Source organism: Columba livia, chromosome 2 (assembly GCF_036013475.1).
Source record: "Columba livia isolate bColLiv1 breed racing homer chromosome 2, bColLiv1.pat.W.v2, whole genome shotgun sequence".
Taxonomy (NCBI): Eukaryota; Metazoa; Chordata; class Aves; order Columbiformes; family Columbidae; genus Columba; species Columba livia.
The window spans coordinates 139,040,845-139,055,324 of NC_088603.1; the positions used below are offsets into that span (position 1 = coordinate 139,040,845).

Below are 14,480 nucleotides of genomic sequence, written 5' to 3' on the forward strand. Positions count from 1 at the left end.
TATGCAGCAAACACATTTTCTTCATTAAATCTGCTCCTGCCTAATCAAATCATACAATCACAGCATCATTTATGTTGGGAAAGACCTTTAAGATCATCAGGACCAACTATTAACCTAGCACTGCCAAGTCTACCACTTAACCGTGTCCCTAAGCACCACATCTACACAATTTTGAAATACCTCCACAACCTTGTGATTTTTAGAGTACAAGAAGAACTCATGGTGATGGAAAAGCTGACTAACGCCAAGCTGTAGACCTATACATTTGGATAGGAACAGCACCAAGCACTTGCCCAGAGCACTGTGCAACCACTGCTTAGAACAGAATAAGAACTACCTTGTTTCCATTACAAAATTAGTTTCTCTGCCATATCTGAAGAGCAGCTTAGATCCTGAGTGATTCACTAGGTCTTGGTAACTGTGGAAGACTCTGCTGGCCAGTTCCCATCCCAGGAATCTGGGGGGAGAGGCGAGAGGGACAAAGAGCTACAAAATCAGCTCCAACTACTGAATATAAATCTAGAGGGAACCAATCCAAACTGTCAATGACTTGTCTCATTTTCTACTAGTAGATTCATGTAGTTTCTACTGCCGGAACTTTGCCTCTATAAACACTTGAGAAACATTGATGTTACAGAGAAAGCAGCTCAGATGATGCTAGCTTGCATATAGTAATCCCTTCTGCATGTCAGTTGAGGAATTGCCAAACATAAACCTGATGTATGGCAGGCTGGTCCCCACAAAAGTGGGACTCCCACTCTTGCTTCCTACTATCAAGAGGACAGATCCTCCTGCTGTCACTGTGACATGGGATGGCTGCACACAGCTGTTCTGGCCTGTAACCCCACTCAATTTCTATCAACCCCTTGTCAAAGATCCAAATTTTACATGCCCAGTTCTTGCTTTTCCCTTGCACAAGTCCCAAAAACATTGAAATTAAGACACTAAACACAAGCAAAGAGTGCAGTAGAGCAACTTAAGTCCTTTTAAGGATGCTCGGTCCCCTCCTCCTCTCAGCTTCCCCTAGCTCCAGCCTTACCATGGCTCTTGGAGAGAGGTGGTCAGGTAAGCAGTCCTGATCCAGCCTCCTCTTGCACCAGACATAGCATTCCTGTCAGCTGGAGGTACTCCTCAGCAAAGCGATGCTGTACAGTGCTTTGCATTGCTACAGCTTCTTACTTTCAGCAGAGACAGCCCTAGATCCCATGGAGCTTGTGCTCTGCTCCACATCTGTCTGGAACATTGGATTTGTAAAGTCAGTACCCTATGCTACACCACCATAGGGCAGCCATATAAGATCAGCAGACGTTCATACAGCAGTCATGGAGCTACATATGGGTTTACAATCTAGTCTTAGCTTACATATAGTTTTCCATGTGCTTAAGTGAAACATTTTTTTAAACAGCATTAACTAGCACAAATATTTACCTTCCCTTTAAATACAGGAAAATGGCCAGTTTTCAGAACCACCAGCCTCTGCAATAAGCTGCAGCCTGAACTCCATGTTGAGACATGTCTGTTAACAAACAGGGCTTCACGCAGCTTTCTCAACGCAGCTGATCAAAGCAGAATAAGTTAACACAGTCAAGTATTATATCAGAAACTACTGAGAGTCAAAAAGGGTAACAAGGAGCAGAAACAAGAGCAAATTTTCAGACCATAGCAATCAGGCAGCTGACACTGTTTTTCTTTTAATTCATTATATCAGTAACTCTCTTTCCTTAACTTTTGTCTACTGGAAGAAATGACGAAGAGAATGGAAGACCTGGAGAACAGGCTAAAATACTGATCAAAATGTAAAAGTGTACACTACACTGTATATTTATACATACAAACTTGTCAGAGCTATTTTCTTAAACACGTTCAAAGTAAAATAACAAATCCTCGTCTGAAGTTGAAAATAATATTTTGGATCCCTGCATCTATATACTACGTCCTATCTTGCATTGATTGCAGATAAATACTGAAAACTTTATATATATATAAAAACGATTCAGTAACTAGCAAAAATTCTTAAGCAGAACTAAACAACTGAAATAAGCTATGCAAAATAATAAAGTGCTGTTATTTTTGAAGTGAAACCTCCATGTTTTGAAGTACTTTTAGGGTATGAATTTATTTGGCTTGCTTTTCTTTATTTCCCTCCTCCACTCACTCTGCTAGTACTTTAAGCACCTTATTTGTGTGGAGATACATATTTCTATATATACATACATATAAAAAAAACAGAACAAGTGGGACAGCATTCACAGCAGTTAGTTTTCACTTATATCCTTCCAACAAGACTACACTACTGAAATCAGCTGAAAGTAAAAACAGGTATTTATACATGTGTTGAAACTGTGATGAAACTAAATGAGCAAAGTGGGATGTCAGCTGGACTATCAGGGTATCACAATTTGAAGTTTTAAGTACTTTTTCTGTTACCACATCCAGATAATGTAACTTCACCCTACTGTTCCCTGGTCAGCATTCAGTGACTCCCTAACTTTCCTGAAAACAACAAATATTTTAATGATGAAAATATTAATTATTTTGGCAATACAACTAGCTGCACACCTGTTTGTAAAACACTAAGACACAAATGAAATCAGCAAATTGTTTCCAACCATTCTGGCCAACTGAAGTGACTTCAAGCAGGGGGATTGGACTAGATGATCTTTTGAGGTCCCTTCCAATCCCAAACATACTGTGATACTGTGAAGTTTTGCTCCTTCCCCCTGGCCGCAACAGAACTTCTCTGCTAGCTTTAATTCCACACTAAGTGCGGCATTTAAACTATCTCTTGAACTGATCCAAACTGAGGTTTGATAGAGACACCAGCACTTTCTCCTTTGCTTTAACCCCATCAGCTTGCCCCTTCATTATCTCTGAATAGAAATACACAACTTCATCTATCTTACAGCAGAAGCAGGAAAACTAGATTAAGCGATCTCAGATAAGCTAATAAACATGGACAAATAATGGCAAGCTTTAAGGTACCTTGTGCTTTGGCATACTTTGGCAAACAGTGCAAGTTCTGCAAGGATACCACTACATACTGGTTTTCAGGTGTTTCTTTTACTGCGTCAGCAAAGCACTGGCACCTCAATTAATAATCAAGTTATAAGGAACATCCTGCAGTCATGGTCTTGCACAAAACAGGCACAAATCTAAGATATCAATGTCCTCAGCAATACTGACTTGAGAACACCAACTCATCTGTCTCTAACATAACTTCTTAAAAAACACAGGACAAATTTAAAATCAGCTTTGAGAAACTGACTGGTATCTTATTTAAAGTACAATGTTATACATTATGTCTAGCAGCTATGCTACTTGCCATTTGATATATACGTTCTGGAATGAAAAGACAAAGGGGATAATTTGCATTACTACTTTGTGATTGACTTAGAAAAACTGTGTGAATTTTTTTAGTGTCAGTAAACCCCCTGCGGTACCCCCCCCAAACATCCCAAACATTTTACTGTACCTTGCATTATGACCTGGTTTTGCATTCGCACTCCAAAACAAAACCTAAGGAAGCACTAGCCTGTTGGAATTTGGCATCATACTTGCCATGATCAAGTGTTACTCCACTTACCTCTCAAGATCCACAACTTCTAGAGAAAGAAACATGCAAGTTTTGTCCTGTGAAGGTTTTTTCTAACACAACAGGAAACACAGGAGTGGTAATGAATCTTCATTTATATAGTTTGTTCCCTAAAACCAGCAAAGGTATAATACAAATTTTTCTTAAAACAGATCTGTAACCAGTTTTATTGTAGAAATAACACCTTTACAGCAGGTAATTTACTTCTCGCTGGTTTGTTCTGGCATGCTTCTAATGATGTCAGAGTCACCTGCGAAACAAAAATGTATTGTTACAAGAGGACCCACAGAAAGATCTGTTTTCAGGAATAAGTCAAAAAGTTAAAAAAACCACAACACACTGACTCCACAAATAGGAAACAACCTAAAAGCAATACGAAGACAGCCTGTTCAGAAACAGTGGCTTGATTAAAAAAATACTTGTAACTGTATTTTGCTAATCCATACACATTATTTTTTATTATAATTGTGTACCTGTCACTAGCATTTACAAAGCCAGTACTAGAGCAAAAATCTAGTCCTGGAGGACACAATGCATAGTTTTAATATAGCGAATGTCTAGCCTCCCCTGATCACGAAAATATCAGGACAGCGAGAATATTCGCATTATGTTACACAGAGGTAAGATTTATTTGCAGTTCCTTAGCTTACTATTAGCCCCCCCCCACCAAAATCAAACCTAAATTGCACGTTTTCAGAAGTAAGTTTACAGCTAGTATTTGAAAGCAAACAAGCTAAATGAAGTTTTCTGAAGAAATGCTGAATTCAAACCAATGTCACTTGGGGAACAGTTGGTTAAAGTTATTGCAGAAATCATTAAATCCATGTGTATACATTTTGGTCAACAAGTAAAACAAAAGATTGATTCTTCACTTACAAGATTTTGGAAAGAGCATGAGAAGTCACCTAATCAGTCTTTATGAGGAACCTGAGCAACTCTCCAGGACCAAGAGTGCTACCAAAGCATAGTAATTACACACAGATTTACAGTTTTAGAATAAAACATAGAACTTTCAGCCCTGGATTAGTATCCACCTGCATATGGGTTATTTTTGTATATATTATTCTGGGAAGCAGGACAACTCATGGTCTTTTGTCTTAGATTCAGAACAGTCAAATAAGGTTGATTCAAACAGCATGTTGCGCAAGCTCAGGTTCTAGCTGATGGGCTCAGAAACAGGTACAGTAAGTTGCTTCCCAGCCCCTGAAACCTCATTGCAGACTGACAGGTAGACACAACGCATGCTCACAGGGTTTGGCAGTAAAAGGAGCTATGTGCAAACATAAGCAGCAGCAACTCCAGGTTCTGAGAACCTGGGACTCAAAAAGAACAGGAACTTGGTGAAAAAAAAGTTGTAATTGAGAGCTAAAACTGACAGAAAATGACAGCAAGGTGAGTGATCACTCTTGCACGTTACTTGCTCAGTGCTGCTACTCACAGGTGAACAAAGGAACCACTCACACACACCCATCTGGTCACTACACTGTTCAAGAGACATACCTGGGTCAATGATGGCCAGCGTGCACACTCTGTAGTATTTTCCACATGCTGTGCCCAATTCAATGTTGTTCCCGCTGTAATGATGGACACCAGTCTTGGCAAGCATAGCGTAGTACTCGATCTCTGATTTTCTGAAATTCAAAACCCAGGTGTTGCGGTACTGACAAACAGTTCTGACTGACTGTAATACAGTGAGAGCAGCTTTAATTCCAGTCACACTTAAACCTTACACAGGCTTCCTTCCCACCAGGAAAACACATCTGTTCTTTGTGAAACATGACTATTGTGTTGTGGCTCAGGCTCCCTTATCCAGCATTATACTGAAGAGATGTAACAGCAAACACACTTCTGGAGTGCAAATCCTCAAGGCTGCTCCTACCCATGCTTGCTTCTACAGGGAAGAAGAGGATGCAGGACCTTCAGGCTTCTGAAAGTTTGTAGGAGCTAAGCCAAAGTACATAAACGATGACCATTATTAATGCTGACAGCCAGTGGACAGATGCTGACCAAAGACCTGACTGCTGCTATGAAAGAAACTATGTATCTTTCTTAACAAAAATCTATATTCCTTTCTCTTGTGACTTCCACCAGGAGATTTCAGTGGTGAATATTGTTCCTCAAGCACTTCTGGGATCCCCACTAACACACTGTCTATGTAACAGTCCTGCCATTTCTTGAGCATTTAATTTTGGTTTTCTGCATTTGCAGTTTCTTGAATCCATCAATATCCTTTTATGATAAAAAGAGCACAGAAATTCAACAAAGAAAATGTTGGGGAGCTAGTAAAGATTTAATTCTCAAAAAAAGCAATTTCAGTGGCCAGGAACCTAGATTTTTAACTTACTTGGAAGCAGATTTTGTGTGCTTCAAGTATTTTACATCACTGTTAATTACCAGTTTTTCTACCTGTAAAATTATTTTCCAGTATGCTACTTTTAAAGAAGCACAGGAATTCAGCTCCATTATACTTTTACTAAATGCTATCCCAGGGTGAAAATCTTACAGTGTCTTCACTAGCACAAACTCTTTGAATTAGAAAGCTAGAAAAATGTTGGGAAGCATTTCAACATGTCCAAATCTGTAATCATTACACACCTAACAACCCATCCCATTTGTTTCATAGCACTCTGGAATATGCCAGCAAAGTACTCTGCAGTAATAACTCACTGTAGCGATTAACATGAAGTACACACTGTCTTTGTACAACGAACCTGCCTTAAAGGTAATTGTTTTTCCATACATCTGCTTACCTCAGAGCAGGACAGTTGTTGGCTAAGATGACCAACTTGGCTTTGCCCTGCCGAATCATTTTCAGAGTCTGTTTGTATCCTAGCACATATTTACCACTTTTCATAACCAGCTGAAGCCTGGAGTTTATGGACTCTAGGGACTTTTTCTGAAAAAAGATGCAGAAAGGCATTATATTACTTTACATTTTGCAAAATGGCAGAGAACATATGAAAATTAAAGAATTCCAAATATGAGCAATCTTTTAATAATTCCCCTATAATTTACAATGCAGAATAAGAAAACCAGTCTAACATACAAGTACAAGAAAGCTTGTGCATAAGGGGGTTGATACTATGTTTTTCCAAGTTCATAAAAATACCTCTTACTCATCTATCTTACAACAGGAAAATACCTCTTAAAGCATTGCTGCTGCTATTCATCTTAATCAGCAATGTCCTGGTGTATTTGACAGGACTTTATTAAAGCTTAGCTAGTCAAATCCAAGTGCTGCTTCTGCCTTGCAAATCTAAGCCAGGTTTAGAGTATGTCTCTTCCCAGAGCAACATTAGCAGTGTAATAGAGGTCAGCAAAAACAAGTAATCAAATGCAATACAAGCTGACACTCCAGCAAGACAGCACGATGCTCACGACAATAAATGCATTTGCAAGGACGAACACCACCATCTAACAAGGAACCCGTATTTGCCAGAGCCGCCTTAGAAGAAAGACAAGAACGCAGCAGGAAATGGAACAGCCGAGCTCCCTCCGCACTAAGGACTGAGCACCAGCTCCCCCCCACCCCAGCAACCAGAGAGCCCCTGTAAGCAGCAGCCCGGGATGGCGAGGGAGGGAACCGAGGACAGAGGCGGGTGTGAGGCGGCCGCAGGCGCGGCTGGCAGCCTGTTCAAGGAGGGCAAGGCCCGAGCTCCGAGAACCGCCACAAGTTGCTTCGGCTGCGCCCAGGACTCCCCACCGCCCCCGGTGGCCGCCTCGGACCCCGCCGAGGCCCGCTCTGCCTCACGGCGACCCGCCCCGCACAGCGCCCGCCGGCCGGGCCGCCACCACGTGAAGCCGGCGCGGCCCGTTCCCACTCACCGTCTTCTTCGCGGCCACCATGTTGCTGCCTCTCGCGGGGTCGGGCGGTACCTGGAACACAGGGGTGAAGGGGGGATGCGTTAGCACCCGGCAGCAGCCCCCGCGCCCGCCCACAGCCCCGGGCCGAGCCCCGCTCACCGGAGACGCGCCGCCAAGATGGCCGGGCAGCCAGAAAGGAGCGAGCTCCCACAAGGCATCGCGGATCCCCGCGCGGCAGCTCTCGCGAGAGCCGCGCACGGCCTGCCCGTACCTCCCTCCGGCTACCAATGCGCCTGCGCACAACCACGCGTGGCCAGACCGGGCGGGACGGCGGGGCGGGGGCGGGGCCTGGCCGGATGCGGGGCGGGGCCAGCGAGCCGTGAGGCGCCGCACCGTGGCTGCCGCGGCTCGGTGGTGTCCTGCCGCTCCTGCTTTCCGCAGGCGGACGGCTTGCCGTGTTCTGCAGAGCGATTTTAAATGCACTTTTTGGCGTCACGGCCTTGCGGGAGGCTTCAGGCGCGGGGGAAGGAAGGTCCTTGCAGGCAGAGCCGCGAACTCAGTGCCATCCCTTTCAACTCTGCCATCTTTTCTCTCCCAGAATGTGGGGGCCGTGAATGGCTCTGGAAGAGGGAGCTGATTTCAAGGGTACCCCTGCAACCTTCACTCAGATTAGGAGAGAATAGAATACTTTCCATAAGAGTTTATAAAACTAGTCCTTTCCAGTTATGTGGTTTTTTTAAAAAAAAAAAAAAAAAAAACTAAAACAGAAAACAAAACCCCACAACAACCAAAACCCACATGCAGTTCCTGAAGAACTTTCTGGCAGACACTTCAGGCATTGGACCCCAAATTCTGTCCCTAAATCTGGGTGAAATAAGGATCTGTAGGAGGAAATACATGCAGAAATGGGCACCATGGTCTCTCACCCCCCAAATCTTCCTTATGTGGCTGTGGAGGTCTCTCCTGGGGGTCTGTGGTCCGCCAAATGTCCTTTAGGCAAAGGGCCCGTCCAAATCAGATGAAAGCAACACTAGAAGGAAGAAAAGGCTTTTCTCCTACCAAAATTCCTTAAACAATATGAAACAGTCACTGTTTAAGTTCAGCAGCTGGGAGCGGGTGGGCATTCACAGTGCAGGTGCGGGAGAAGTGAAGCATGGAGGAAGGCAGGTCGGGCAGGGTCTGGCACCCAGGCATCCTTCACAGTGTTATAAATAAGAGCCAATAAATCGATTCTGAGTCAATCAATCGATTTTATTTAGCAAGCGGTAATTAGGCAAAACAGCGCTGGGTGACCGGGGGAAGCTCAGTTCCGCCAACAGGCACAAAAATCAACCTTTCGTATGTGCTTATATATGTTATACGCTCGTTTACGTGCTGGGAATTTCCGTCTCTGGAACTTTTGTTATCTGTTGCAACATCTGGGCACTTTGTTATCTGTAACACCATCTGGGAGTCCTGTTATTTATGACACCATCCGGTAGTCCTGTTATTTATGGCATTGGCTTTAACTACTACTACAAGGTTTTACAAAACATAATCAAACTTGCACAAGCACAGTTACTGCTTACAATAATATGCATAATACAATTGAATCCTACTCGATTTGTTCAACATTAACAATTTTGACTATCACTTATTACAACAGGGGATGCTGAGCTCAGCCTCCATGAGGAGGCCATGACACAGCAGGAACAAAAGCAAGGGAGAGAAGCGGCAGACAACCTCTCCATCTCAAACAAACAAGTCTCAAGATGGAGAGATTCAGGGAACAGGTGGCAACCTCAGGAGAAGCAGCATTACTTCTTTGAGTCCTGGCAGCCGGCACTGTGGCCACATCCAGCCCTCCTGCCTGCCCCACCAGCCACACGGCTCAGGAGATCACCTCCTTCATGGGCTGACCCAGGTGTTAACGCTGACTCAGGGGCTCTGCAGGCTGGTGCTCAGTTTGGCCATGAAGTTGGGCGTGCAGGGAAAAGCACAGGGAAAGCAGGGCCACTCCTCCTCCCTCACAGTTTCTCCACCCTGGCCTTTACTCTGCACTTGCCTGGTGAGAGGGCATGGTTTCCAAAGGAGATGGAGATAATTTAATTCAAATGTGGAGAGCAGTGGTCTTGAAGAAGGTCTCTCACCACCTCTCCCCACCTAAAATGCTGCTAAGGTTGTATAAGAAAGCACTGGCTAGCAAAGTGAATTAGGAGAGTGACAGCACTGCCAGAAAAGTCACTGATGGAATGTTGACCTGTCCCAAAAATTGAAAAGCAGCTTCATCATTTGATTCTGGAGGAAACTGAAAGCAACTCAGAGTATCTGAAAAATTCTAAGTGATCTAGAAGATGCAAAATATCTAAGATCATGTGGAAGCCTTATTTTCTTTGAGTCTGGACATGCAATCACAGATTCCTGATTGGAGTAACAGTCTAATGGCCATACTTAGCTGGGGCCATAACTTCATGATACGTTGACTTCAGTAGAGATGGCAGCTGAAGGAATTCCCACTCCTAGCCTTTTTTTTTTTTATTTCCAGAGTTTCTTTTAAGTCAAATCAGTGCTTCATTTGGTAACAAGCCCACAGCAGAACTGATACAGCCGGTGGGATGTCCTGCTGGAGGTGGAAATGTGTGACCTGGGAGGGGGAGAGGAAAGGGCAAGGCAGGGAGCTCCCACGACAGCACTGACACTGATGCCAACACATCAGCAGACAACAATGCAAGCCATGCTCGCTGGGTGTACTCATTTTTGGGGACGGACATGCAAATTCATGTCTTTTCCTGCACAGTTGGGGGTGGCTGGTGATACCAAAAAGTCAGCAAAAAAGACTCCTTAACACTGTTTTGAAAGTGTGAAAAGGCAGGCACTTTTATTGAAGCACTCTGGATGCTTGATGGATCGTTCCTCTAATGGAGCGTGCACATGACTCACACTTCTTGGTATTTATTACAAATACCTATTGCATATTCATTTGTTTCTACTGCTTTGTTGATGGATTAAACATAAATTATTTACTTAATCCTGCCCTTTGCTGGAAGTCTATCTTTGGTATTTGAGGGTCTTCGTCAGGAGTCTCTAGGGATCCCAGGTGGTCTTTGCAGCCTGGTGCCCACCCTGTGTTGGCTTATTGACCTAATTTCTTGAGCATGCATGTTGTCATCTTGTGCTACGACACAGCAAAACTCATGTAGCTCTTTAGTGGAACATTCTGCTTTCCCAGCTTGCAAACCAAGGACATACCGCTTTGTCTCATGTCCAGTCCCTATAGAGCTACTGTTTCTCTATTATGTTTCTGCTACATTATGCTTAATCTTGCTACGTTATGCCTTGGGGTTTCTAAAAGATTATTGTTCCTCTTACCACTGGGATCACCCATGGGGTCTCTTGCAGTTCAGCTGCGAGGAGTAAGCACTGGGCACACTGCAGATGCAGGCCCGTCCGTGCAGCACGGGCACACGCGTTTCTGCGGAGAAATCCATATTATGCAACCCCAAGCATGGCCCCCTCAAATGCAATGGTAATAATACTGTCAGCTTGTTAACAGAATGGTCTCATTGCTCATAGAAAAATTATGTGTGATCCAATGACAGTAAAATGAGGCACTAAGAAAAAAGGTACATGTGCTATTAGGTGTGCTGTTGTAGACGGTGTATAGTTAACTGAGAGAAAAGGTTGGAAAGAAGACAAAGTTGGAAAGAAGACAGAGCAAAAATAATACTGAAGTCTAAAAAATGACTGAATGGGCACCCTATGGTACAGCCTAGGGTGGATCATTCTGTCTCTGAACTTCTAAGATCTTTGTAAATCTGAAGTGGTAGTACTGCTGACCCTGAGAGAAAGTGGGGATCACTTTGACATCTGAGGACACAGGGGGAACGTCTGAAGCTGTACCGCTGCATACCCCCTTCCCTGAGCACCAGCAGGCACTGGGGAGAGTTAAAGACTTGCTACTTGTCAGAGATGCTGAGAAGATCACAGGTACTGACCTGTCACCAGCAAAGGACCAGAAAACGCTGTGTGATGTGACAGGGAGTGTTTCCAGTTGTAACCTCTGCTAAAGCCACTGCCGGGTGGGGGTTGAGGGGGCAGTGTATCTCTAGCTGTCCTTCAGGTGCCAGAGGCCTCATGCTAACCCTGAAAGACAGGATACAATTCAAAAAAGAAGACTGATGTCTTGAAAAGCTAGGCCTCCTACATCTTGATTTTACTAATATGACCAAAGAATACTGTTTTGATTGAAGGAAAATATGCAAAAATACAGTCCTGTTCTGTCTTACATTTTTAGTCCCATCAAAATCTCTGCACAGTTACACAACAAGGTTGTGTGAACACCTGCAGCATTATTTTCTCCTTTTGCACTTGTCAGGGCTATTAAGAGTGACAGACAGTGTTCTGTGATAATCATTACATTTACAGCAAATGCAAACATGTTCGTCTGATTTTCACAGGCTCATGCACCAAACTATCCCCTGTATTGTCAGGCAGACAAATGCAACTCTCTGGTTCCGATTGCTGGGAATTTGGAATCCCAGTAATGCACAGATCTGCTGGGTCTGGATCCAAACCTCTTCTTGGCCATCCTTGCAGTGGCTTTACTGTGAGGGAGGGGAAGGGAAGGGAAGGGGAGGGAAGGGAAGGGAAGGGAAGGGAAGGGAAGGGAAGGGAAGGGAAGGGAAGGGAAGGGAAGGGAAGGGAAGGGAAGGGAAGGGAAGGGAAGGGAAGGGAAGGGAAGGGAAGGGAAGGGAAGGGAAGGGAAGGGAAGGGAAGGGAAGGGAAGGGAAGGGAAGGGAAGGGAAGGGAAGGGGATCAGTGGAATATTTAGCCTGAATTTTCTACCACAATAAACAATTTAGAATATTTTATTGCCTGGTTCGTATTGGTCTTTTTGTACAGAATAGCCAAAGAATTGAGAAAAGGAGTCACAGTTTAAAAAAGAAAACTTATGATTAATATGATGTTTTGAAAAGTCTAATGTGATTTGGAAAGCCCCAGGATTCACTTGTGTCAGAAAGTAGATAGAAAATAAAAAGTTTGAGCCTAACTGTCATCAGCTGCAGTCCTGTCTTGGCCTCAGTGATGTTTGCTTGGACATACAGGGGCTTGAAGAAAGAGGCATGCACCAGTTTGTGTTTGCCCAGTGAACTCTTCATCTACATCGGCATGCTAACCTGCGCCCATGGTAAACCTGTGAAGTTACTGCTTTTGGTGGAGGGGTGAGCATCGTGGTGCTACCAGCACAGCAGTACAGTGGCACAGAGGCAGCTGTAGAGCAGCACATTGTCCTGTGGGAATGTGTTTGTGCTGAATGATCTGCAGAGGACACACATTGTCCAAGCCTGACCTGATACATGGCAATACAGCTGATACACTGAGGTGCAGCCTGTCCTACCATGGCCCTACCTAGGCCCAGCTCCAGCACTGGCTCTGTTGTGTCCAGTCTTCCTGCTGAAAAGATGCAACTTCTCCTTTACTCATGGAAGGAGGGAAGAAAACCGTGAAATTGTTGTTTAGTGATGTCAGGAGTCACCTGACAAATGGCCCTTGGGTTCTCATTCCTATTTCTGTACCTTATCCAAGGTCTGTTTAAAGAACGTGAAGTACACAGTAGTCCTGCCCCCCCCCAGCGGTGAGTGCCCTTGACTGCCAATACGTGCCCACACAAGTTCCCTCTCTCTGGCCTCGTAAATCATGAATTCCTTCCTTCACTGTTCCAGTAAGATGGATGGTAGGTACTTACCCTTTGGTTAGAACACAGAGGGAAACAGGTACAAATTCCGCAGGCATGAGAAGGAACTGAATGTAGCCTTGCCTTTTTTATTTTTCTCCATGCCCAGTGCTCAAAGAGTCTGCCCTGGTGGTCCAACCTCCTTGCTGTGTTCTCTGAAAGAACATCATAGAAGAAAGGCGGGATGTCAGATATCTTTGCCATCCCTCCCTTGTATATGTGCTGTCTGCAGGCAGCTTCCTCAGCTGTTGGGACTCCTCTGCAAGCACTAGGCACTTCTACTTTCTTACCTGTGCTAGCAGAGCCTGTCCCAGTTGTTAGGGACATGTCCACCTCGGATGCTGAGGCACTCGGCATCTGTGCTGTACAGGGAACCCACAGGTTCTGTGTAAGGAGCCAACCAAGCTCCCACCACAGAGCTGTTGGGATTTCACACCTGCAGCATGAACATTAGGTATGTCTGAAATTGACTTTTCAGTCACTAAACCCTTTGCTGCACTTGTGCTTTTGTGCTTACCCAGCACTGTGCTTTGCTAATACTGAAGTTAACAGCATTTCACTGACCAGTGTCTAGAAGAAATCTTATAGATACCCACAGAGAAATCTATACAGCCTACAGTTTGTATTTTTTTTCTATTATTTTTAAAAAGTGTCCTAAAAATGAACTCAAGTTGAGGGAGCAGAATTTAATGGGTTTAGGCTCACATGGTGTATTCCTTCCCGTGTTACTCCATGTACGTTTGCCAGGTGATTTCCTGGAGTGACCCAGCTGCAGTGTGCATTGCACATGCAGCAAGACTTTACAGCTCCAGGGTACCCCTTGTACCCATACAATACATACCTTATCTGTATCAGTCTTCCCAGGTGCACCAGAGCTTGACACTTGTGCTATAGTGATAGTACACATACCGTATGATATACCACATCTCCAGGATTTCCACATGTTCTGCAGCCTGGCTGGTGCTCCACCTTGGCTGCAGGACATCAACAAACCCTGGACAAATGTCCAAAACCAATGTGATTTGTCTGGACAAGTTTCTGGATGGATAGAAAATGTTTACGTAGATGAATGGGTGATTACTCTAAATCTGAGAGGACATAATGAAACATGTCTTGGGTGCAATAAATAAAATACACTGGACCTGCTTATGCAAGCAAGTATATGGCAAACATTCTTCATTCTTACTCTTTGGAAAGTTTCTAAGCCACCTGGACTTCCCCGGACATCTGCCGATTTGCCTGTATGGAAATATAAAAATAATATTTTACCGTTAAGGCTGATGGTAAACATGTGGCTGCTGAATTCAGAGGACTCTGGAACCTGGAGATTCCTTCTTGCCTCACAGCTGCTGAGACCCCAGAGGTCTCCCT

At 44.2% G+C, this 14,480-nt stretch overlaps 2 protein-coding genes and 1 non-coding gene across 6 annotated transcripts in view; 1 reads left to right on the plus strand and 2 right to left on the minus strand.

Annotated features, from left to right (window-relative positions):
• Window positions 1-2,081, plus strand: part of MATN2 (matrilin 2) — a 67,633-nt gene extending 65,552 nt beyond the window's left edge. For all 4 annotated transcript variants that reach the window (XM_065054062.1, XM_065054061.1, XM_065054064.1 and 1 more), the window contains one exon: window positions 1,737-2,081. In XM_065054062.1, coding sequence (XP_064910134.1) covers window positions 1,737-1,789 — 53 coding nt within the window. In that variant the 3' untranslated portion in view covers window positions 1,790-2,081. The remainder of the gene's footprint in view (window positions 1-1,736) is intronic.
• Window positions 2,082-3,669: 1,588 nt separating this feature from the next.
• RPL30 (ribosomal protein L30) lies at window positions 3,670-7,690 on the minus strand. The gene is made up of 5 exons (XM_065054069.1): window positions 7,556-7,690; window positions 7,418-7,468; window positions 6,343-6,488; window positions 5,093-5,223; window positions 3,670-3,842 (listed from the first exon to the last, which is right to left on the minus strand). The coding sequence occupies exons 2-5, from the start codon at window positions 7,436-7,438 to the stop codon at window positions 3,793-3,795; spliced, it is 348 nt and encodes a 115-aa protein (XP_064910141.1). The 5' UTR covers window positions 7,439-7,468; window positions 7,556-7,690; the 3' UTR covers window positions 3,670-3,792.
• Window positions 4,064-4,198, minus strand: LOC135578909 (small nucleolar RNA SNORA72). The gene has a single exon (XR_010471017.1). It is a non-coding gene; the product is annotated as a small nucleolar RNA SNORA72 (small nucleolar RNA).
• Window positions 7,691-14,480: the final 6,790 nt, after the last annotated feature.